This window comes from Indicator indicator, chromosome 37, assembly GCF_027791375.1.
Source record: "Indicator indicator isolate 239-I01 chromosome 37, UM_Iind_1.1, whole genome shotgun sequence".
Lineage (NCBI taxonomy): Eukaryota > Metazoa > Chordata > Aves > Piciformes > Indicatoridae > Indicator > Indicator indicator.
In genome coordinates, this window is record NC_072046.1 from 1,762,396 (window position 1) to 1,785,439 (window position 23,044).

General features: G+C 50.8%; 1 protein-coding gene across 4 annotated transcripts in view; it reads right to left on the reverse strand.

The window, feature by feature from the left end:
* Positions 1 to 10,082: 10,082 nt before the first annotated feature.
* Positions 10,083 to 23,044, reverse strand: part of TLK2 (tousled like kinase 2) — a 48,614-nt gene continuing 35,652 nt past the window's right edge. For all 4 annotated transcript variants that reach the window (XM_054396557.1, XM_054396556.1, XM_054396555.1 and 1 more), the window contains 9 exons: positions 20,645 to 20,742; positions 20,245 to 20,326; positions 18,088 to 18,179; positions 16,954 to 17,043; positions 15,475 to 15,644; positions 13,861 to 13,999; positions 12,529 to 12,640; positions 11,459 to 11,566; positions 10,083 to 10,280 (listed from right to left, as the gene is read on the reverse strand). In XM_054396557.1, the coding sequence (XP_054252532.1) occupies positions 10,107 to 10,280; positions 11,459 to 11,566; positions 12,529 to 12,640; positions 13,861 to 13,999; positions 15,475 to 15,644; positions 16,954 to 17,043; positions 18,088 to 18,179; positions 20,245 to 20,326; positions 20,645 to 20,742 (1,065 nt within the window). In that variant the 3' untranslated portion in view covers positions 10,083 to 10,106. The remainder of the gene's footprint in view (positions 10,281 to 11,458; positions 11,567 to 12,528; positions 12,641 to 13,860; positions 14,000 to 15,474; positions 15,645 to 16,953; positions 17,044 to 18,087; positions 18,180 to 20,244; positions 20,327 to 20,644; positions 20,743 to 23,044) is intronic.

Consider the following 23,044-nt stretch of genomic DNA (forward strand, 5'->3'; position numbering starts at 1 on the left):
TTTCCTCCATTTCTGGACCAATCAAGAAAGCTTTGAAGGGGGAGTTGGGAGCATCTGGAAGTGTGGTGGGTCCCAGGTTATGCACATTGAGTAGTTTTGCTCCAAACTTTCATGGGAAGCCCCAAGGGACTGGTGCAGGCTCGTGTCCACTATGTGCCTCTGCACATGAGGGTTATGCTCAGACCCATCTAAAAGGATTCAACTTGGTGGTTGTGCTCTGAGCCATCTGAAGAGCAGCAAACATCCTTTCCCTGATGGCTGAAAAGGCCTTGGCATTGCCCATGGCATGGCAACATGGCATGGTGTGAAGATCTGGTTGCACTGGCACACACAGAGAGATGCCCATTGTGCCCATCGCATGGGAGCATCCCTGAGGATGCAGGAGCCTCACCTCATCCTCCAGTTCTCTAGGCATTTGGGCAGCACAGGAGGAAGCTTATCAGAGCAGGTGAGGTGATGGCTTGGATAAAGCCAAGAGGCGTTGGAAGAGGCTGCCCAGGGTGGTGGCGGAGTCACCATCCCTGGAGGTGCTCAAGAAATGAGTAGATGTGGCACTTTGGGATATGGTCTAGTGGTCATGGAAGTGTTGGGTGGAAGGTCAGACTGGGTGATCTTAGGGGTCTTTTCCAACCTTAATGATTCCATGGTTCTGTAAGAGGATGGCAGAGCTCCCTTGGGGGGGAGCAGGAGCTGGCCCTAGGCAGCGTGCCGCGGGGGCCACGTGTGATCCAGCCACGGGTTGTGTGGCTGCTCCTGTGGAAATAAATGAATCCCTTGTTTCCCAGCAAGGCAGGAAGGACCTGCAGAGAGGTGCCAGGATGGGCTTTGGGGATGCAAACCCTCTGGGGGGGCCCAATTAAGTACATCAGCATCTGGGCTGTTTGCTTTTTTAAGCCAGGGATTATTTTTTAATTGAGGCAGCGCTGGAGGAAGAGCCTCACTCACCCTCCTCAGCTGGACACACACCAGGAGCTGCCCACAGGGACTCAACAGCCTGGAGAAGAGGAGGGGATTGCCCAGTTCTTTGGTCTCATCCCTAAAACATGGAAACCGCTCCTGGGGGGTGCCACCTATCGAGATGCCAGCACCTGGACACGATGGGACCATGAAGAGCCATGAGTGGGACCCCACATCCATCCTGGTCAAACCTGACGTTCCTTCCCAGGAGGCAAATCCCATGAAAAGGAAGGGACACTGCAGAGCTGAAAGGCTTTGGATCCCACAGAGCATTGCTGCCTCCTGGCGTGGTTCACCTCATGTCTTGGAGGCCCCTACACTCTGTGTGATTAGAAGATAATTAGCACTTCCTACTAATTAATTCTTCTGACATGGGCCAACAGCTCCTCACCTCCCCTCCTCCTAATCAGGTTTAGTACCAGTTGAGTTGCTACTCATCGGGGTGGATCAGGAGGAAATGCATTTTTCCCTTCTCCTGGGACCTTTCCAAGCTGTCTGACCTCCCTGGCCCTAACGAGCTGCTGCCAGACAAGGAGAGGCAGCAGCCTGCAGGGCTGGCCAGCAGCACTGCGGCCACGCTCTGGGGACAGCCCCTTGCAGCAGGCAGTGGATGGGAGCAAAGGGCTTGTCCTAAGGGCTTACCCAGTGCTGGGGACAGTCAGTGTCTGCAGCTGATTCCTGCAGCTGGAGCAGATCTCTCTGTCCCCTAGTTGGGAAAGTCATAGAATCATAGAACTATTTCAGGGGGAAAAGACCTAAAAGATCATCCAGTCCCAACTGTCACAGCTGCTGGGGTTTGGCCGCAGCAGTGTAGCATATGAGGAGTGGTCACCATGGTGGGGCTGGGCTGGGCTGGAATGGGTGAAACAGCTTTGGCTCAAGTGAAAGTCACCCCACAGAAGGATTTGAAAAACATTTCCAGAGATGGAACCACACCACTTGTCCACCTTTGGCTGGAGCTCTGCTTTGGTCAGGAGCAGTGGCAGAAAATGGCTTAGCCAGGATGCTCAGCTGGAAAATGTCACTAAAGGAGCTGTGGGCTCCAGCTGACAGGGATGGGAGGGAAAACTCCCAGTTTGAAGCTGGGGTGCTCAATGGCAGCAAGACACCCTGTGAGTTACTGAGTCTGGGATTGATACATGTTTGGTGTTTGCTTGTGTTTAGAGGACAGGACCTGAGGACCACAAGAGCAGTGTCTGTAGCACCAGGAGGAAGACTCTGCACCAACCCATCAGCCACCTCTCAGCACTGGCAGGTCTAAGGAGTTTGGTTTTTTTATTTTTAGGTTGGATATTAGGAAAATACTCTTCACTGGAAGAGTGGTCAGGTACTGGAACAGGGTGCCCAGAGAAGCGGTGGAGTCCCCATCCCTGGAGGGGTTCCAGAAGCATGTGGCCATGGCACTTTGGGACATGGTTTAGTGGTCATGGTAGTTGGGTTATGGTTGGACTTGATGACCTTACAGGTCTTTTCTAATCTTAATGATTCCAAGATTCTATGATATTAGAGCCTGGTGGAGGTGTGTTACATGAACAGGAAGGCTCCATGCCCTGCTCAGTCATGCTCTTCCAAGGGTATCCCCCTGATCCCATGGCTCTCCACGGGACTGGGAGAGCAGCCTGATGAGGAGCAGCTGAGGGAGCTGGGGGTGTTTAGCCTGGAGAACAGGAGGCTCAGGGGAGACCTCATTGATCTCTACAACTGCCTGAAGGGAGGCTGTAGCCAGGTGGGGCCTGGTCTCTTCTCCCAGGCAACCAGTGACAGGAGAGGACACAGTCTCAGGCTGCGCCAGGGGAGGTTTGGGCTGGATGTGAGGAAGAAACTCTTCCCAGACAGAGAGATTGGCCATTGGAATGTGCTGCCCAGGGAAGTGGTGGAGTCACCTGGAGGTGTTTAAAATGAGACTGGATGAGGAACTTAGTGCCATGGGTTAGTTGATGAGATGGTGTTGGGTGATAGGTTGGACTTGATGATCTCAAAGGTCTTTTCCAACCTGGTTAATTCTGTGATTCTGTGTGAGCAGTGGCCAGCAAAGCCCTGCCTACAGGCAGTGGCCATGGAGGAGCTTTAATTCCCTGTGGCAATCACAACCAGGGATGTCTGCATGGTGGGGACCAGCACTACCTGCCAGGTCCTGCCACGAGCTCAGCCTCCATCTACAGAGCCTCGGCCTCATCCTGGCCCCCAGTGAGCCCATCCAGGCCAAGATCAACACCCCCCTGGCAGCAGCTGCTGCGCTGAGGTCACTGCAGAGGGAAGAGGCAGTCCTGGCGTCTGCTGGCTCCTCTCTCCCCCGCGCCGGCAGCAGGGGAAGGCCACGTCGCGCTCCCTCCACCATCAGACAGGCTGGGGACAGCCAGGACAGCCCCAGACCAAAAGCCCAATCTAAAGCCCACTGCTGGGCTTTGCATCACAGGCAGTGAGGGGTGGTCAGCAGCCTCCTTGCTGGCGTGTGGGGCTTGATATGTCCCCCCCAGCACAGTGGGGAAGCTGCATGGGGGTACAGCAGGAGGCTTGTCCCCAAAGCTCCAGCTTGCATTTGCACCCTTCCTTCCAGGGACGAGCCCAGGGGACACTGTGTGGGGGCTCAGCAGCTCCATGGCCCTGGCTGTGTTGGTGGCCACCAGACGCCCAGGTGATGCCTTCCGAGAGTTTGCTTTTCCCAAGTGCCAATGGGTTCAGCACTGGGAGCAGGGCTGGGTGCTGGTGGCCAGGGCTGTGCCAAGCTGGGGGTGTTAGGGTGCTCCCCTCTCCTGCTCTGCAGTTTGCTCCCCACGCTCCTTGCTGGGGTGCAGAGGCAATGCTTGAAATCAGCCTGGGCTTTGCTCAACACTCAGCTGCAGGGAGAAGAATCCTGGCCAAAAAGAAGGGCCACTTCCCAGCTTCCAAAAGGACCATCCCCTTGGCTCTTGCAAGGAGGAGATGGGGTTTTGCCAGCTGCTGGGGTCTCTCCAGGAGCTGAGTCAGCCCTAGACCCCCTCCCCAAATCCCTCCCCGACTCCCAGCACCGCTAAAGGGGTCCCATTTTGAGAGCGCTGCGCCTCTCGGGGCTCTCTGCTGCTCTCTCCTCTGCAGCCCTTAAAAGTCAGGCAAGTTCAAGCTGCAAATAATTTATGAAAACCAGATGTGCTCGCTCAGAGCTGCCACGAGGAATTTCAGGGCGCTCCAGCCTTGGGAGGGCCGGCACCAAGATCCTGCCCTTCCGCCGCGGGGGCGAGACGAGGCCGGGGGCTGCCCTCCGAGCCTTCCCAGCCTCCCCAGGGCTCCTGGAAGGGCACTGGGAGGAATTCCAGCCCCTTGCAAGAAATCCGCCTTTTAGAAAAACACTTTCCCTGCATGACTCTAGAGCAAAGGAGCAGAGCTGGGCTGCGGAGCGGGGAGGGAAGGCAGCTGGCGAGCAGCGGGGGACAGCACATCCCAAACAGCATCTTCCTCCTCTGGAAGCGGGGATGGGACCGGGAAGCGGAGATCCCACCCTGTCCCGCGGTCCTTTCCAGCCGGAGCGGCGTGGTCCAGCGGCCACGCAGTCAGCGCTAGATGCTTTGTTCCACCTCTGCCACTGCCTTACCTCATAGGCACGGCCGTGTCCCCTTGCACCTCCGTCGCCCACCAGTCCCTTTAGCCGGCAGGGGCTTTGGCCCCGGTCCCAACCGGTCCCCTGAGCCTGGGTGCGAGCGGGTGGAGCGAGCAGAAGCTGGGATGAGCCAATGCTGAACAAAGCAGGTTTTGAGCCCTGATCTCGTTGCAGGACTGAGCCCGGCCAAGAGCGAGGAGGTTGCCGGCACGGCAGCCCATGTCCAATGGCCCCCGGCCAGGGCGTGCTCGTGGCTCCCGCACAGCCGGCAGCCTCGGTCAGGAGAGGACAGGGCTGAGCAGAGCTCCGGGTTTTTTCCTTCCCATCAACACAAACCAGACCCAGGCACCTTCTAGACTCGGTGGCTGTGCTCCCCGTGGCTGCTCAGCTGGGGATGGGAGAGCTGGCCTGCAGATGAAGCCGGGTCCATCCTCCCCCTGCTGCTCTCCACAGCATCCCTGCATTTTTAGCTCCATCCAATGTGTTTTTAGCTCCAGTTGGACCACTGACCCCTCTCCTCTACCCTGCCCCTACAGCCCAGCTAATAGCAGATGTGAGAACAGCTCCAGGCCAGGGGTGCCTGCAGGCTGGTAAAGCTTATCCCACAGTTTTGGGGCAGATAGTGGCTGATTATTTTCAGGCTTTACTGGGCCAGCTTGAAGCACTGAGCTTCCCCTGCACCAACACAGCAGCTGTCTGGCATGTGGAGATAAAGATGAACAGAAACCTACATCAGAACAAATCAAATATTCCTCATTTGGAACCCTGGAGCAGGCTGCCCAGAGAGGTCATGGAGTGTCCATCTCTGGAGGCATTCAGAACCTTCCTGGACACGTTCCTGGATGATTTACTCCAGGTGATCCTGCTCTGTCAGGGGGCTGAAGTGGATGATCTTCAGAGGTCCTTTCTAACTCCTACCGTTCTCTGAAGTCCTGCACCTCAGAGAGTATTTGCAGAAACACTGAGCACAGCTGAAGGATGAAGTGAGAAGACAGGCTGCAGCAACCCACCCCAGGGCAAGATGCAGGGCTGGGAGCAGGGGGAAGCAGAGGGGAGCACACGGTGCTGGTGTGCAGCTTGCTGGCAGGCAGCACGTGCCAGTGGCTATCCCATCCCCAGTGCCCCCATGCAGGGAATGTGTGAAACCAGAGCCCCGGCACCCGCTCCCGGCACTCACAATGGGGTCCTTGTGGTCAACACGCCTGCTCCTGGCTGTGAACGTGGCAAGGAGAGGCCAAACAGCTCCACGTTTGCTTGGCCTCTCACCCCCCCCCCCCCGGGGCGATGACTGTGGTGCACCAGGATGCCCCCAGAAGCTGTGCTGGGGCAAGGGTGAAGTGGAGATCCTGGGCATGGCAGTGTGGGGTGGTGGAAATTCAGAAGCTTTGCTGCAAAGGCTCAGGAGTGCTTGGTAGAAAAGCCACTTTGGGGGTAGAAAAGCCACTTTGGGGCTGGGTCTTGCTTCCATGTGCTGCAAGTCTCCTCTTCCTCTCTGCTGGGAGAGGAAAGGTTTAAGCCTTGGCTGCTTGAGCACCCAGAAAATAACCTCCCCTAGCAGCAAGCCCCAGGGAGATGCTGGCGGCAGTAGCAAAGCTCATGTGGAGGGTTTGCCAGGTCACAAAATAAACTGGGACTGGCCCATTTGGCAGAGGGAAGCTCATTTCATAGCGTGACTGCTAACTGCTAATGCAGGAGGTGAAGCATGCAGCCAGCAGCCCCTCACACCCTGCTGGCGTCAAGCTGAGCGCCTTACCCCACGCCCATCCCTGCTCCCGGGCACTCCTGCTGGGTACCTGCCCTGGAGGTTCTTACCACAGGACGCTTCTGCCTTCGCTGCCAAAACGCTGCCGCCACCTCCCCCTGCCCAAATCTGCGTCCCATCATCGGAACTGGCACAGGGGGCTGAAAAATAATCAGTTGCAGCAGCGGGGAGGGAGCCGAGCTGCTCTCGGTGTTGGGTTTCACGCAGACGAAGCTGACTTGCAAAGCGCAGTGAGGGTGACGTCAGGTTTGCAGCAGAATCCCCAGCCCCAGCCACGCTGCCTCCAGAGGAACCAGGATCTGGCAGACAGGGACCGTCCTGCTTAGTGGTGGGAATGCCCTGCACAGAGGCAGGGAGATGCCTGCAGAGGAGCTGGGTGTGAACTGGTGCTCCCCCGATAAAAGCAGACTCGACCTCTGCAGCTGCTAAGGGCCTTCTGCACTTTCTGTGGTGTGCTTTTTAAAGCTGACAAGACTCAGCCGTGAGAAATTAGCAGAGACGAGTTTCTGGTCACTGCACTGTGTGGTTATTCTGGGTAACCCTGACCAGAGCCTTGGCCACCCATGGGCTGGGGAGTGGCCAGTGGGTTGTGGCCACCAGGGCTCACCCAGCAAGGGCACACAGAGTTCAACAGCAATTTTCATCAGCAGACATACAAAAAAAAGGGTGGGTTTTGTGCTCTGAACATAACATGGCTTACCTAGGCAGCTGCTGCTCCCCTGGGAAGGAGGAACAAACCCACCTCAGGTATCTGTCTCGATGTTCCACAAGACCAAGGCCAGCAATTAAATGAGACTTGGTCATTTTCAGCCATTCGCACTCCACAGCAAAGACCTCACCACTCACAGTATCACAGTGCATTAGAGGTTGGAAGGGACCTCAAGAGATCATCAGGTCCAACCCCCCTGCCAGAGCAGGATCACTTAGGGTAGTCTGCACAGGAATGCATCCAGGTGGGTTTGAAAGTCTCCAGAGAAGACTCCACAACCTCTTTGGGCAGCCTGCTCCAGGACTCTGTGACCCTCACTGTAAAGAAGTTTCTCCTCATATTGAGCTGTTGAGCATAGCCTTCCTCCATCCTTCCTCATCTTGTCCCATGTCACCTCTGTGCTGCCACTACAAGACAGCTGATGCCAACACCACGAAGAGCAGAACAGCAAGAGCCAGGCAAATCAGTTTCTTAAAACTTATTTTAATATCCATGTCTCATCTGTTGGGTAGAGCCAAAACAGTCTGGCCTGGTTTAAGTTACAAATTCTTCATACACTTCTCTTTAAGTAACTGAACAGTGTGGCAATAGGGGCTGTTATTGGAAGTGAAACCCATATTAACAGGGAAGGTGTCACAGCCAGAATTCTACCAGGGTTCTTCACTGCTGTCAGCCCCAGGAAGGCCAACGCTGTCCCCAGGCCCCTTGGATGGGTGTTGCACAGCAGGAATAAATGCATCTGACACAAAACTAATCACACCCACAGAGATAGCACACACTGTATGGCCGAGAAACAACGGGGCCGGGACAGAAAAAACCCTTTTAGAATTCTCCCTGACGTGGACAGACACCAGATCAGCAAATGGGGTGAAGCATCAACCCTGATTTCACCTGGCAGAGGCTGAAGAGATGTCCAAGTGCTGCTTTCTGAATAGTTAACTTCTAGTATAGAGCAGCAGGGCTAAGAAATGATGGCTGAGGGTTTAAAGATGCAGTATTGCTTTTCTTGGTTTAAACCACCCCAGTTTAGGGACCAGCTTAACCCAGCTGCAAGTGAACACATCCAATTAAAAGCCCAGGAGTCACTACAAAGCCAGTAACAAAAAGCAAAGCAGTAGAGTTCTTCACTTCCCAGCTCTGCTGCTTCATTTCCACAGCTTCCTCCATTTTTCAGGTAACTCAAAGCTCCTGATCAGGTTTAAGTGTAGTATTTGCAGAGGATGGCTTACAGAAGGCAGACAAGTGGTGATGCTCTCCAAGAGTGCATGGTGGAGAACATCACCTGCCATGAGGCCACCCGTTGGGTACCAAGTGCCCCGAACAGCCCACACACTGCTGGTGCTGTGGGTACAGTCCTGGAGGTGCCACAGAGGTCTGGGTACTGGGTTGGGAGGTGTGCACAGGGCAGTTTGGTTTTAACCCCCACCCTGAATCACAGCACTCAGCCCCTTTCTGAGGCAAACCCTGCTTCTGAACACTGCATCTTTAAATATTTCTGGCTATGAGCTCCTGCCACATGTTAGGAGAGCTCCAACCTGGCTGCCACATGTTCAAGTGCTGTGCTTTTTGTGTTTTCAGTTTTCCTTCAGAGTGGGGAAAGCAGGGGGCAGAGTGGGGACAAGAGGTTTGTGTTTCACAGCAGGCAGGCTCCAGCTGAAGGTGCAAGACCCCTCCAGGCAGATTGCAGAAGGGAGAAAATAATTAGGGTGGCTGCTCCCCTTCTGACCATTATTTCACTCCCTCTCATCTGCAACTGGATGCAGAGAGGGCAGCAAGTTAGGAAAGTCAGCAAGTTTTAGCAATGAAGTGTTAAGGGAGAGAGGAAGCTTTGCTGTCAAGTTCCCCAGCTGAGAGGAGCAGATAAACCTTCAGCTTTGGGTTTCTGTAACAGGAACAAGAGCTGTGCAGGACAGGGTGAGCATAGAGCACACCTGTGAGCCACTGAGCTGTGAGCCACTGAGCTGTGCTCCGATTCCTTCCCCTTGGCTGCCTGCTTTTCACCAGCCATCAGGCTCAGGAGAGCAGAGGGCAGGGCCTGAACATGCCAGGAGGGTGTTTCCAAAAAGAACAGCACTTCACCAAGGAACTCAAAAGGTGCAACCGTTGTGAGGGCTGTGAAGCAGCAGCTGAAAACCTTCTGGTGGTCTGAGCTGTGAGCCACTGCCCTCACAGATCTACACAGATGTCTTCTCCTGGGGGCTTCACCACCCTCCTGAGGTGAATTATTCAGAGGTCACCCCGAGGGAGCAGACAGCTGCACCACCCACAGAACAGCCACTGCTATGAACCTGCTAATAAGGGTTTCACTTCTGAGACCAGAAAACTGTTTTCTTCCAAAAAAAATTGTTATTAAAAAAAAAAAAAAACCAAAAAAAACCTGAAATTAATTAGGGGGTAAAACACTAACTCTAGTGCCATGAACAGGCAGGATCAACTTTTTTCCCCTCCAAAGGGCAAAGAGTCATATACCATCCCCAGCTGAACCTTGGTGCTTCGAGCTTTTCAGGAGATGTTACCTAAACTTTATTAAAAGACAAAAAAAAAAAAAAAAAAGAAAAAAAAAAAGAAAAAAAAAAAAAAAGAGAACAATGTTTAAATATCAACACTGGACTAACCCAGTCTTTTTGTTTTTGTTTTTTGTTTGTTTGTTTCTTTTCCAAAGTCCACATTCTTCATATGAAGCACACACGGCGTCCTGGATTCCCCAAGGCTGCATGTCCAGAAGTTCACAGTACATGGGACCATGTCTTTTGTCTTTTTGTTGTGTTTTATTGAGTTCTTTCTTTCCCCCCCCTCCTTCCTTTTTGCTGAGAGCAGCCACCCTTTTTCCTGTGGTCACTGACTGGATAAACCTCAAGCCATCCTCCTTATCCACGTGGCTTGGCCTAGATGCTGAAGGGTTTTTCTTGATGAGTTGATGTTGTCATGCTCTATGGATGGAAAAAAAGCAAGAGAAAAACAAAACCAAAAAAGCACCTGGTGCAGGTTTCTTGAGACCCTTGCGGATTACTCCTCGATTCCAAAGCTGTTTTCCCCAAAGTCTTTTTGCCGGTTTCTCGAGCAGTTTGGTTTGTTTTTTTTTTTTTTTGGCCTATTTCTCTGTCTCAGTTTGAAGAGCTGTTATTGGATGATCCAGAGGTTGATGCAATGGCAGCTCCAGCTGGGCTGCTCGTGGAGACAGACTTGCGGATGTGAGGCAGCAAGTAGGGGTCACAGGCCAGCTGCTGGACGTCTATCCGATCCTCCTTTCGGTAGGCCAAGCAACGTCTGATGAACGCCTGCAGAGACCCCAAACCCAGCCATCAGCAGATGGACAGAAACAGGAAGCTTCCTTGGACAGGGAACTCTTTGGGAGCAGGGCCAAGGTGACAACCCCAGCGCCAGGACTTCTTCCCCAGTGACCACAGAGGCACAGCCCAGCTCCTACACCAGGAGGTCGTCCTTCCTCAGGAGGGAGCACGGGGGAGGAGGCACTCACTGCACTGCTACCACAGAATCAGACTGGGCTGGGTTGGAAGGGACCTTTAAAGGTCTAGCCCAATCCCCCTGCAGTCAGCAGGGACATCTTCTCCCAAGTCACTAGTGACAGGAAGAGAGGAAATGGCCTTAAGTTGTGCAAGCAGAGGTTTAGGTTGGAGATTAGGAAAAATTTCTTTGCTGCAAGGGTGGCCAGGGATTGGAACAGGCTGCCCAGGGAGGTGGTGGAGTTCCCATGCCTGGAAGGGTTCAGGTGTGTAGATGTGGTGCTTCAGGATGTACTTCAGTGGTCATGGCAGATGGGTTATGGTTGGAATCAGTCTTAAAGGTCTTTTCCAATCTTAATGATTCTACGACCTGCACCTAGATCAGGTTGTTCAGCATGATGGAGGAGGAATTTCTGCAGGTTACTGCTTTTGCTTCCTGCCATCCACACAACCAGTTGCCAGCATTATTTCAAGGGCAAGCAGCAGGAACAAATCCAGTGCAGCCCTCACCGAGCCACTCATCCTCAGCCTGACAACACCACACAGCCACTGCCTGCTCTCTGCAGGAGCCAAGCACTGAGCACAGCACTGGATCACAGGATGTTAGGGGTTGGAAGGGACCTCCAAAGATCATCCAGTCCAACCCCCCTGCCAGAGAAGGATCATAGAATCCAGCAAAGGTCCCATAGGAATACATCCAGACAAGCCTTGAAAGTCTCCAGAGAAGGAGACTCCACAACCTCTCTGGGCAGCCTGCTCCAGTGCTCCGTGACCCTCACAGTAAAGAATTTCTTCCTCATGTTGAGGTGGAGCCTCCTGTGCTGTAATTTCCATCCATTACCCCTTGTCCTATCCCAGGGCACAAGTGAGCAGAGCCTGTCCTCTCCCTCTTGAGGAGCACCACTGCTGCTGGTTTTGGGGAGACCAAGAGGACAGAGGCACCAGTGCCAATCACTGCCTGCCAGCCACTCACTGCAAGAAGATTTATTTACCTTTGCTTCTGGTGTGACTACTGGCTTTGGAGGGAACTGCACCTCGGTAGCTTTCAGAATTGTGTTCTCCTGCAGGATATCTTGTTGTGACTGGTTGTGACCAAAGGGCTACCAAAAATAAAACATGGAAGAAGAGTTGTTAAAGGTTGTTGACAGGCCTTAAAAAACCCCACAACACTACTGTGTATCATCACTTGAGATCAGCAGCTCTCTGGGCAGGAAGCCCATGAATGTTGTGAAGGTGCTAGAGATCCCAGCCAGCTGAACAGGACACATTGCTCCTGCACTTCAGCTGAACAGAAGGGACCAAGCTGGAATGTGTCTGGGGTGTTTCCGGCCCAGACAAGAGGGATCTCCACTTGCTTCCAGACCTTTGTAGGTCAGCTTCAGCACATGCAAGAGAGCCTTCATCTCAGCTGACAGGAGATTCACCCCCTTCAGTCTGAGCTGGTTCCACCCTTTCTCTGACAGATCACACTGAGCAGCAGCCTGTTTGTCAGCACAGGCTCCCACAACACTCTGTTACCAAGGAGTCATGAGAACAAGAGGCAGTGAAATCCTTCTCCTGCTCCAACCTGCTGCTTCTGGTGTTACAAGAAGAATCACCCTTCCTCAGGACAAATCACCTTTTCCTGACTCTTCCCTCCCCAAAGCCATCCCAAGAATTTCTAGAGAGGCTCTTTGCACCTCCATTTTTTTTCCCTCTCAAACACTTGCAGCCATTGGGCAGTATCAGGCTCAGCAAGGACTTGGCACGTCGAAAGCATCACAAAACAAGGCCACACCAAGAACCTCAGTGTACCCTGAAACATTCACTTGTCCTGCCTGCCCATACTGGCCTCAGTGGGAACACTCCCAGTGGAAAGCAGAGCCCTGCTGCTGAGGGCAGCCAAAAGCAAAAAACCAACCTAGTGAATTGTCCCCCTTCATTAGCATGGACTCTGCTGTGGAGCTGATGGCAAGGAGACAAGACAGAAGCACCTCCTAAACCTAGGGAGGAGGAGGAAGCAGAAGCCAGGGCTGCCTCTCAGAAGGTTTGGGAATGGGAAGGGAATGAAATGCCTTCTTACCTTTCTGCCATAGAGACACTGATAGAAGATGACTCCCACTGACCAGACATCAACTTTATTTGAAATCTTTGGAGGTTCCTTCCCAACCACGAAACATTCTGGTGGCAAATACCTGAAGAGAAGGAAGGGACAAGAGGTTATGAGCAGCATCTCTACATACTTTCAATCATTTTCTTTAGAAAGGAAGGAAACAAGCTTCTGTGATCAGATACTGGCTTGGGACTGTCACTGCTCACTGCAAGGGGGTTGGACTAGAAGACCTTTGAAGGTCCCTTCCAACCTATAGCATTCTATGATTCTATGACTTGAGGGACCCAGTTTCATTCCCCTGAATCTTTGGGCCACCATCACCAACACATATCCCTTCTGGGCACACATTCCTTCTGGGAACAGCCATCCCAAGGACTCTCCAGATACTCTTGGTCTGAGCTAGTCAGCACAGTCTCTCTCTTTTCACCAGAGCACACAAAATAACCTATTTTTCTTTTATCTTCAGAGCTGGCATTTGTTGTTAAAAGAGCTTGGCCAACATCTCCACCATGGAAACACACAGCCAAAAGCCATACTTGCAGAAACACAACCCCCAAGCCACGTCCTAGTTAGAGGCACTCAGCCTCACTCAAGCTACAGCTGGCTTGATTTTTAGGAACAGAACAAAACCATACACTCCAGAGAGCCCTGACAAATGGTGCTGCTCAGCTGCTGCCCACTGTGGCAGTCTGCAGCTTGGGTAGCAGCTAAGGGTCACGTTCAGTGGTGTGCACCACAAGCTTTGCTCTCAGCCATGGGTGATGCAGTGACAAAACTTGACACAGAGGATAAAGCATTGCTGAAAATGGCCTTCACATGACACAGAAAAGTGAAGCTCTGGCTCCAGACAGCACTCTGACATTTGTGTCTTTTCTAAGAGCTAACCATGGTATTTCACCTCCTCATTTCAGTGGAATACCCTTCCCATCTCCCTGCTGTACCCGAGTTTCCACGGCCTTCTCCTCCTTCCTTGCTTAAACTGCTAGGCAGTGCCATTATGGAGTGTGAAATAGCAGCCAAGCTCCACTCCAGAGCTCAGCAGCACACAGCATATGCAGGTTTTCACCAGGTCCTTTGGATAAGAGACTGTTTGCAAACGTACAAACACTAACCCACTGAAAAGCAAAAGGCTGCCAGCCTCCAAAGGAGCAGTGTGACAGCAAGAGCCATTTCCAGGGTCTCAAACCTCAGCCTCTCAAGCTGTCACAGACAATGGCAGCACACACAGAGCTGACACAGATCCAAGGCTGTTTATAAACTCCTCTTGATCTGTAACTTGCAAGTGCCCCAGGCGACGCTTACCAGTAAGTACCAGCCCCCTGCGAGGTCAGCTCCATGCCATCCACAGAGTTGTAGCTGTCATCATCCATGATTTTGGAAAGTCCAAAATCTGTGATTTTTATCTCTCCACACGCAGTACCATTGACTAGAAGAATGTTACCTAGACAGAGGAAGGAAACAGCTCCTTAGGATACACACATCTAGCAGGGGGAAAAAAAAAAAAACCAACCGAGGCATAAAATTGCACTGAACTCTGGCACTCTGCACCAGAGCACAAAGAACCTACAGTGAGCTGCTGCAGCCTGGGGTAGAGGTTTTAAAACTCAACACTCTGAGCTCCTACCAAGTGCTGGAACTCATCTGCCCAGCCTTCAATGAGCCAGTGGCTCAGCATTGGTTGGAGCCTCCAGATTCTGAGCCCTGTTGGCCAGAGGAATTTGATGCTCCTGCTGCTGTTTTGATCCCTCCCAAAGGTCCCGTTGGAAGGGCAGGTCAAAAAGGAGGATTAAGGAGAGCAGTACACACACAGTTATGACTCATTCTGCCCAGAAGTCCTGACTTGCCCCAGCCTCTCAACAAACCAGAAACTCTCTCTCCTTCTCCCCAGTACTTTCTAAGCTCAAAAAAACCAAAAAAAAAAAAGGACAATTACTGCTTAGGCAAGAGTCTTTTACAAATCCATCAAGGCAGCTCTCCCTGTTTTTCTCAAAGCCTACAGTAAAGCAGCAGAACCATGCTTGATGGCAGTAGATGAATCACAGCTTTAGACAACTGTAGGCAGAGCTCTGCAGTGTGCTCAGACAGCATGAGGACAGCTGGGGGAAGAAAACAGGGTCACTAGAACTAGAGCAACAGCACCACCTCCAGTACAGATTCCTCCTGCTGATGCAATGAACCACATCACACAGCAGTTACACAATGCTGATGAAGTGCCACCAGTACAGGAGGACAAGCCAGGGCTGGCTGCCCAAAGAGATGGATGAATTTTACTGGGCTAGGGAAAACCAAGCTACAACAATGTGCATCACTTCCATTCCCCCTCTCACAACTCTGCCCAATGGTCAAGAGAAATCTGCAGCAACGTTTGGAGAGGACCTTCTCCAGGGCAGATGCCACTGAGTTCAAAGGCAGCTGGACTGCATGTCCTCAGCTTTGTGAGCTGCCACACCATAGGACAAACAAACACTTCCCAGTCAGCTTCTGCCACCACATCATCAGGCAGATGATTACAGAAAGAATAAGCCAGAAGAATGGGAGCATGAAACACAGTGGTAATTATGGGAACCTTTGTGAAGCAGTAACAGAAGCTCTCCACAGCTGAATACAAGCAGGACATTAAGAAACCAAACACAGACACTTGGTGGTTGGAGGGCTCATTCTGAACAAGGAGGTTGCTTTTTCTGGAATGCTACTTCTTCCTTGGTTTATGTTGCAATTCTGGGAGACAAAACCCTTCTCACAGCATGTTCCATGCATTTGAGTTCTTATTCTTGTTGCAAGTTAAGTTTTCCCAGACAGCCCTGTCTCTTTTTTGCTGTCTGCCCAAAGCCAGCTTCCCCCAGAAGCTGTACTCAGAACCCATTCCCTGAAACTCAGAACCCATCTTTAAGCACATCAGCTGGCAGCAGAGCATACCTGGTTTAAGGTCATAGTGTATGATGGGAGGTTTGATTTCATTTAAGTATTTTAAAGCATTCACAATCTGCATGATGATGGATCTTGCCTCTTTCTCTGACATTAACTTGTGCTGCTTCAGGTAGAAGTCCAGATCATTCCCCTCACAGTATTCTAACACTGTACAAAACCTGGAAGCAAAACAGGAATTGGTGTAATTAAGGCACCTGATAGAAACCAGAACACTTTGTTGTTGCTTGACTCCCCTACTTGGTCAAACTATTAAATTCAGACTCCTCCAGCTTATTCATTCCACTCTAAAAGTAAGCTACCACAAATGCTCAGCAGTGCAAAGGTCAGAGATGCCTCACAGTTAAGTGTGGGGGGCTGCCCAGGGGGGTTGTGGAGTCTCCTTCTCTGGAGATATTCAAAACCCACCCGGATGTGTTCCTGTGTGACCTGGTGTAGGTGATCCTGCTCTGGCAGGGGGGTTGGACTGGATGAGCTTTTGAGGTCCTTTCCAGCCCCTAACATTCTGTGATTCTGTGAAGTGTGAGATCCAGAATTGGAAAGCTCTATCAGTTGGGACATTTGCCCAAGCCAGCAAAGAAGAGGATTTAAGGAGAAACTTCTTTGGTGTGAGGGTGCTGGAGCCCTGGAGCAGGCTGCCCAGAGAGGTTGTGGAATCCATTCTCTGGAGAGATTCCAAACCCACCTGGACAGTGTGATCCTGGGCAACCTCCTGTGGGTGCCCCTGTTTTAGCAGGGGGGTTGGAGTGGATGATCTCTAGAGGTCCCTTCCAACCCCCATCATGCTGGGATTTACTAGTAAAGCACCACATCTAACATCATAGAGCAGACTGGTTTGGGAGCTGGCATCTCTAGAAAACCACTGATGTTCAAACTGCCTCAGACATCTCTGCAGTGCAGCCTGCAACACTGCTGTGGATGTTTAAGATGGAAGAGGGGAGATACAGACTGGAGATCAGGAAGAAATTCTTTAGAGTGAGGGTGGTGAGAACTTCTCCATAAGCTGGGAGAGTTGGGGCTGTTCAGCCTGGAGAAGAGAAGGCTCCAGGGAGACCTTAGAGCAGCCTTCTAGTACCTGAAAGGGACTACAGGAGAGCTAAGGAGGGACTTTTTATAAGGGCTTGTGGTTATAGGACAAGGGGTGATGGCTTTGAGCTGGAAGAGGGGAGATTAGACTGGAGGTTAGGAAGGAATTCTTGACAGTGAGGGTGGTGAGATACCAGAACAGGTTGCTCAGGGAGGTTGTGGATGTTCAAGGCCAGGTTGGATGAGGCCTTGAGCAACTTGGTCTAGCAAGAGGTGTCCCTGCCCATGGCAGGGGGTTTGGAACTGGATTATCTTTGGAGTCCCTTCCAACCTAACCCATTCTAGGATTCTCTGGTCTCTCCTGGGAAGCTTTAAGAGACCACATGCTTTGTGTGTAGTGAAGGGGTCAAGCCAAGTGAAAGGCCACAGTGCCATGAAACTTACGAGTCAGTATCCAGCGAAAAGTAGTCGTAAAGCTTCACTATTCGAGGGTGATCCAGTTCTTTGTGAATTCTGTACTCTCTACATGCATGTCTGAAAAGAGGCAAGTCTGAGCATTAGCCATACAAGTGACTTAGCTCTGAGCTCTGCAGACAGACACCCCCAGCACACCACACAGCAGTCCAGCTTCCCTCAAACCCAGGCACATCAAGGGGACAGCTGAAGGAAGGGCAAAGCGAAGGAGGAGCTGTGCAGGACAGCTCTGGAGAACCACAGCATCTGAGCACATCTCAGACTCTGGCAGTGCTACAAAATAACTCCTGCTGATTAATGGTGATGCGGGCCAAAACAGAGTAACCTCATCATAAATTGTTAAGGGATTCAAGAGAGCTGAATACAGAAATCAGCAAGTTCTAGAAAAACACCACGGTGCTCATCAGCAGTCCAACTGCCAGGCTTCAAACTCAGCTTAGCTTGTCCCACTGACTTGTTGGGGAATTAAGATCACAGCTTCCCCTCTGTTGAGAAGGTTTGGCTGCCCTTCTGCAGAGCTCATCTAATCCATGGCACTAGGGAACAAGAGCTCCCAACCAAGGCTACCTGTACCTCCCTTCAAAGCCATGACCTACGTACAGGCCTGTCTATCTGTGATGGGATTCTAGGAAGCAAAGGGAAGGGGATGGCTTTGGGGGAGCACAGTGCACGTGTGCTGAGCATGAACAACTGTTTCCTAGAAGAACAGAGATGAGGTATTTCAGGGGGGAGAAGTCACTTTAATGCTTCTGGCATAGAGCAGTGCTTTAAAACCTTGTGCCATGGTGTTTAACCAAATCTCTGTGTGTTATGTTTGGAACCTTTCTGATCTGACCATAACTTTTGCAAGGAGCTACTGGGACAGAAAGTGGCTTTTGAGATATGGCAAAAGAGGGGGGGAAAGAAAATGGCACAGGAAGGAGGGGAAGAAAATGGCAAAATAGGATAGGAATAAAATGGCAAAAGAGGGGAGAAAATGTCAAAACAGGGGAAAAAAATGGCAAACCAGATAAAAACAGAAAAGGCAGCCTGTTGACAGGCACTGGATAACCAAACACAGGATGAATCTGGAAATGTGGCTGGCTGCTTTCCAGCCTTACTTACTTGTGATAGTTTTCTTTCTTCTCATCTCTCCAGTTTTTATTTAACTGGTGGATTTTCACAGCTACATATCTCTGTTCTGTTAAATCAAATGCCTGCAGAGAGAGGAGCTGAACATCAGTAGGAATCACAACTTCAACACCACGAAAGCAGACAAGCTCTAACAGGGCTCTATCCCCACCCAGGAAATAAGCATTAGGACATGACTGAGTGAAGAGCAAACCCACATTTTGATGCAATTAGCTTCACCAATGAAACCAAGCAGCTCTGAAAACAATTGAACATGCTGTGCTTTGATCTGACCTCCCCCATGGACTCTAACTTACGCTGCATTTAGCCTGACATTTTAGCACCACAGCTACAATGGGATCAGAAAGGCCAAGTTCCCAAAACACAGCCAGTTTATCACACTGGGAAGGGCACTGCCATTATTGCCCCAAGCCACCTAACTCATTTTCTACACTCAGAGCACAGGGGATTTTCAATGTGTTGTTTCACATTGGTAGCTCAGCTATCCATCTTGGAGCATAACGTTTGAGATCCTCTAGGAGCTGGAGAAGTCAATGGCAGAAGTGTGTAAATCTTGTGCTGTAGTTTTCCCTCCAGGTCCTTGCTGTTCAGGCAGTCTTTAAAGACCAGAGCCCTGCAGTTGTGCTCTTGGAGGAACACACAAATCTTTTACCTTGTGTGAGAGGAGCAACAGCTGATTTATAGGACAGGGCAAAATCCCACTATAAGCAGACAAGGATAAAGTTTGTCCATCTGAAAAGTTGTCATTTAATTCCTAATGCTTTAGAGACTGGCCAAGACCCTGGAGAAGAAGGGCTAAGGATTTCTTGTTTTAATAACAGAGCTACAAGTCTCAAGTGCAGTGAGGTGGGAAGCATTCATATCCTTTTGCTTTCACCTGTGGAACCAAGGCTTTCTACTTCATAGAATCAGAGAATGGTTTAGGCTGGAGGGGACCTTGAAGATCACCCAGTTCCAACCTCCCTGCCACAGGGAGGGACACCTCCCACTAGCCCAAGTTGCTCAATGCCTCATCCAACCTTGCCTTGAACACCTCCAGGAACAGGGCATCCACAACCTCCCTGAGCAACCTGTTCCAGTGTCTCCCCACCCTCACTATAAAGAATTTCTCCCTAATTTCCAGTTTATATCTGCCCTCTTCCAGCCCAAAGCCATTGCCCCTTGCCCTCTCACTACAAGCCCTTGTAGAAAGTCCCTCCCCAGCTTTCTTGCAGGCCCTCTTCCAATACTGGATGGCCACTAGAAGTTCTCCCCCTCTCTTCTCCAGTCTGAATATGGATTTCTGGTTTACAGAAATACTTGGGTCAGCAGAGCTCCCAGGAGCAATTCAGAGTGCTTACAGGCACAGCCCCCTCTTTCTTCACTACCTGAGCAGTCCAGTCCCCCTGGTTTAGATATCTATTATTCTTCTGCATCAGAATAACTGACTGAAGTTTCCAGGATTTGCATTGGCATAGTTACTGTCACTCTAGCCATATTCAACATGAATTAAGAACTGCTAGGGGCAGACAAAGAATATTTAGAACTGGAAAGGTTTTAAGCATAAGTCAAGGAGCAAACACCAAAGTATCCCAGCTCTTGGCCATGCAAGAGTGCTGACACACAACTAAGCCCCAGCTGCAGGGAAGTCCCCAGACTGCACACCCCCCCCCCCCAAGCCTGCTACTTCAGAGTGTAAAATGAGGACACAAGGAAAAAAAAAAAGCCTTCTACCCCCAGGAAATGAAGGCTCTTGTTATTTATAAGAGCTCTTTGCTCTTATTGTTGGAGCTATTTTCTTTTCTTCACAGTGAGGTTCAGACTTGTTAAGCTGTACCCAACAACTTCACTGCTGAAAGTGTGTGCAGCACTTGAAAGAGCAAGTGGTTTGCTTCCCTGTCCTGACAAAACTTGCAGATTTGCTGCAGCCTTTCCTTGAAGCAATATATCTGCAAGAAATATGACCTCTGAGGACGAGGGCAGAAGCTTAAAATCTGAAGCCACCTAACGCAAGCCAGATGTGCCACGTGCTTTGTCCTCCCTCCTTCCCTCCACAACCTCACACCCACCCACCACTGAGGAAACAAGTGTAAAAAAACTCCTGCTGCCTGCAGAGTCAGCTTCCACCACAGACTGCCACTTCCAATTTACCTTATATACTTCACTGAAGCCTCCTCTACCCAGGAGATGTAGCAACAAATATCTATCGTTTAGCGTCGGATGGTCTTTAAATCTGGGGAGAAAGGCACAGTTTGAGAACACCACCACAATAAATTACAGCAACACGACATTGTTAATAACATTAAGCCAGAAAAATACTACAATTGTGCCAGTGGCTAACAGGTTTGATCAGTTTGCACAGGTAAGAGACTATAGAATGGTAGCTTGATGCACTCGGAAGCCTTTGTCATACATGAAGTCATAACCCTGTGCTGCCCCCCAAGTGACAAATGAAGTTATAACATCAATTTTAAAAAGATGAAATGTTTGCCATTATGATGGGAGACAAATAAAACAACTACACTCTTGGCCCTGAATGCCATGTGCTTACTGTGAATTATCTTCATTGTGTATCCTTTTCAATTCCCTGATATGTAGATTTCTAACCCTCTCTAGCCGTTCCAACTCTGCCTGGATCTCTGCTTCTTCCTGCACAAGGGAAAAACAAAAAAGAAAACACAACACTACAATAAAGCAGTTGGCATTGCCACCTGGGTTACAGAAGTCATAGAATTGTTTGGGTTGGAAGGGACCTTGAAGATCATCCAGTTCCAACCTCCCTGCCATGGGCAGGGATATCTCCCACCGGCCCAGGTTGCTCAGTGCCTCATCCAACCTGGCCTTGAACACCTCCAGGAACAGGGCATTCACAACCTTCCCGGGCAACCTGTTCCAGTGTCTCACCACCCTCACACTCTAATCTCCAGTCCCAATCTCCCCTCTTCCAGCTTCACTGCTCCTCATGCCTGTCCCTATAGGGGAGGTTCTCCAGCTCCTCGCCTCCTCTGGACCCTCTCCAACAGCTCCAGGTCCTTCTTGTGCAGGGGGCCCCAGAACTGGATGCAGCACTGCAGGTGGGGTCTCAGCAGAGCAGAGGGGCAGAATCCTCTCCCTGTCCTGCTGCTCTCACTGCTTTTGATGCAGCCCAGCACACAGCTGCCTGCTGGGGGACAAGGGCAGGTGTAATTCCACTTGTGAAGAAGGTACTGGTAAATAACTTGCGTGGGAGATGAGAGAGAAGGTCACAGCCAGCTGAGAGTCAGGTGGGAAGAATGAAAACTGACTGGGCAGTTTTGTTTACACCCCCACACAGACAGGAGCAGACAGATCTTGACACTTTCTTGTTTTTAACATTTGGACTTGATCTTAGAGATCTTTTCCAGCCTTCATGATTCTGTGATTTTCAGTAGCTAAGAAGCATTGTTGCTCTGGCCCTGCTCCTTCCCCAGGTGCTGTGGGGCTGGGTTTGTAAGATCTCTCTGCCTCTGCTGGGACAAGAGAAAGAATGAGGCAGCATCTAGAAAGGATGGACATTGATGACTTCGTTGCTCTCTACAACTCCCTGAAAGGAGGTTGGACTGAGGTGGGGGTTGGTCTCTTCTCCATAGCATCAGGTGATAGAAGAAGAGGAAATGGCCTGAAATTGTGCCAGGGGAGGGATAGGTTGGAGATTAGGAAAATACTGCAAGAGTGGTCAGGGATTGGAACAGGTTGCCCAGGGAGGTGGTGGAGTCCCCATCTCCACAGGTGTTCAAGAGATGTGTGGCCATGGCACTTGGGGCGATGGTTTAGTGAGCATTATTTGGTGGCTGTGGCTCAAGGGACACAGTTACCCACTTGTCCTGTGATTCTGATCCTCCCTTTCCCAACTTGTTCTATTTTTAAGCCTAAAGAATGAACCAGTTTCCAAAAGTGGAGAAGGATAAACACAGCTTCAGACAATGCCACAATCTCAGAACATGACTTCATTTTCCAGTAAGGTCCACTTCCAAATGGATTCCTCTGTTCCAGGCTGGCACACAACATGCCAGCATGGATGGACCTACAATGAATCCATTCCAGCAATGTGGAAGCTGCAGAGCAAGCATGCCTTTGGCATCCCCCTGCCTGTAGCCCTGCTCTCTGCTCACAGGGCAATAAAACAGGCAGAGTGCCAGCAGATTCCATGTGGTCATTAACTTTCCTTTGCCACTGAAAATAACAAGGAGTACAGTAGCATTAATGAGGCCTTGCATTCAACTTGGCTGTCAAGGTTATAGGAGAAAAACCTTAAGTGTAGAGCTCAGGCACCACCTGAGGTCTCCAGCAATGCATTTCCATGTGTCCTCTTTGCTTCATGCAGGAGAGAAAACTCCTTGGCCTGAGCAGAGATCACAGCTAAGCAGGCAATGACAGAAGACATCTGTTCCTTTGCAGTACCTCATCTGCTGAAGCATCCCAGAGCATTTATTTATAGCTTATTACAACTGAAAGGTAACCAACAGCCTCTCTGAACATAGCCTCCCTGGGAGGTGCAGTTGCTACTGAAGCCAGTGTATGTGAAAACAAAAATGCAATGCAACCACCCCAGCAGGGCTACTTTCCAAAAGCCCAAGAAATTTGATGGGGCTCTTACTGATGATGTTGATTACTCAATACAGCAAAGAAAGAAATTCTCTACAGTGAGGGTGTCCAGGGAAGTTGGGGCTGTCCCCTCCCTGGAGATGTTCAAGGCCAGGTTGGATGAGGCCTTGAGCAACTTGTTCTAGTGGGAGGTGTCCCTGCCCACAGCAGGGTGGGTAGGAACTGAAAGATCTTGAAGGTCCCTTCCAACCCAAACCATTCTGTAATTCTATGAGTAGTCAATGATGGCTGCAGTCTTTGGTGTGCTCTTATCATTTTCTTCCCTTGGTCCATTCCTTCCTGTTCCCCCATATCAGACATGAGCAGAGCCCAGGACTAGGCAGGTCAC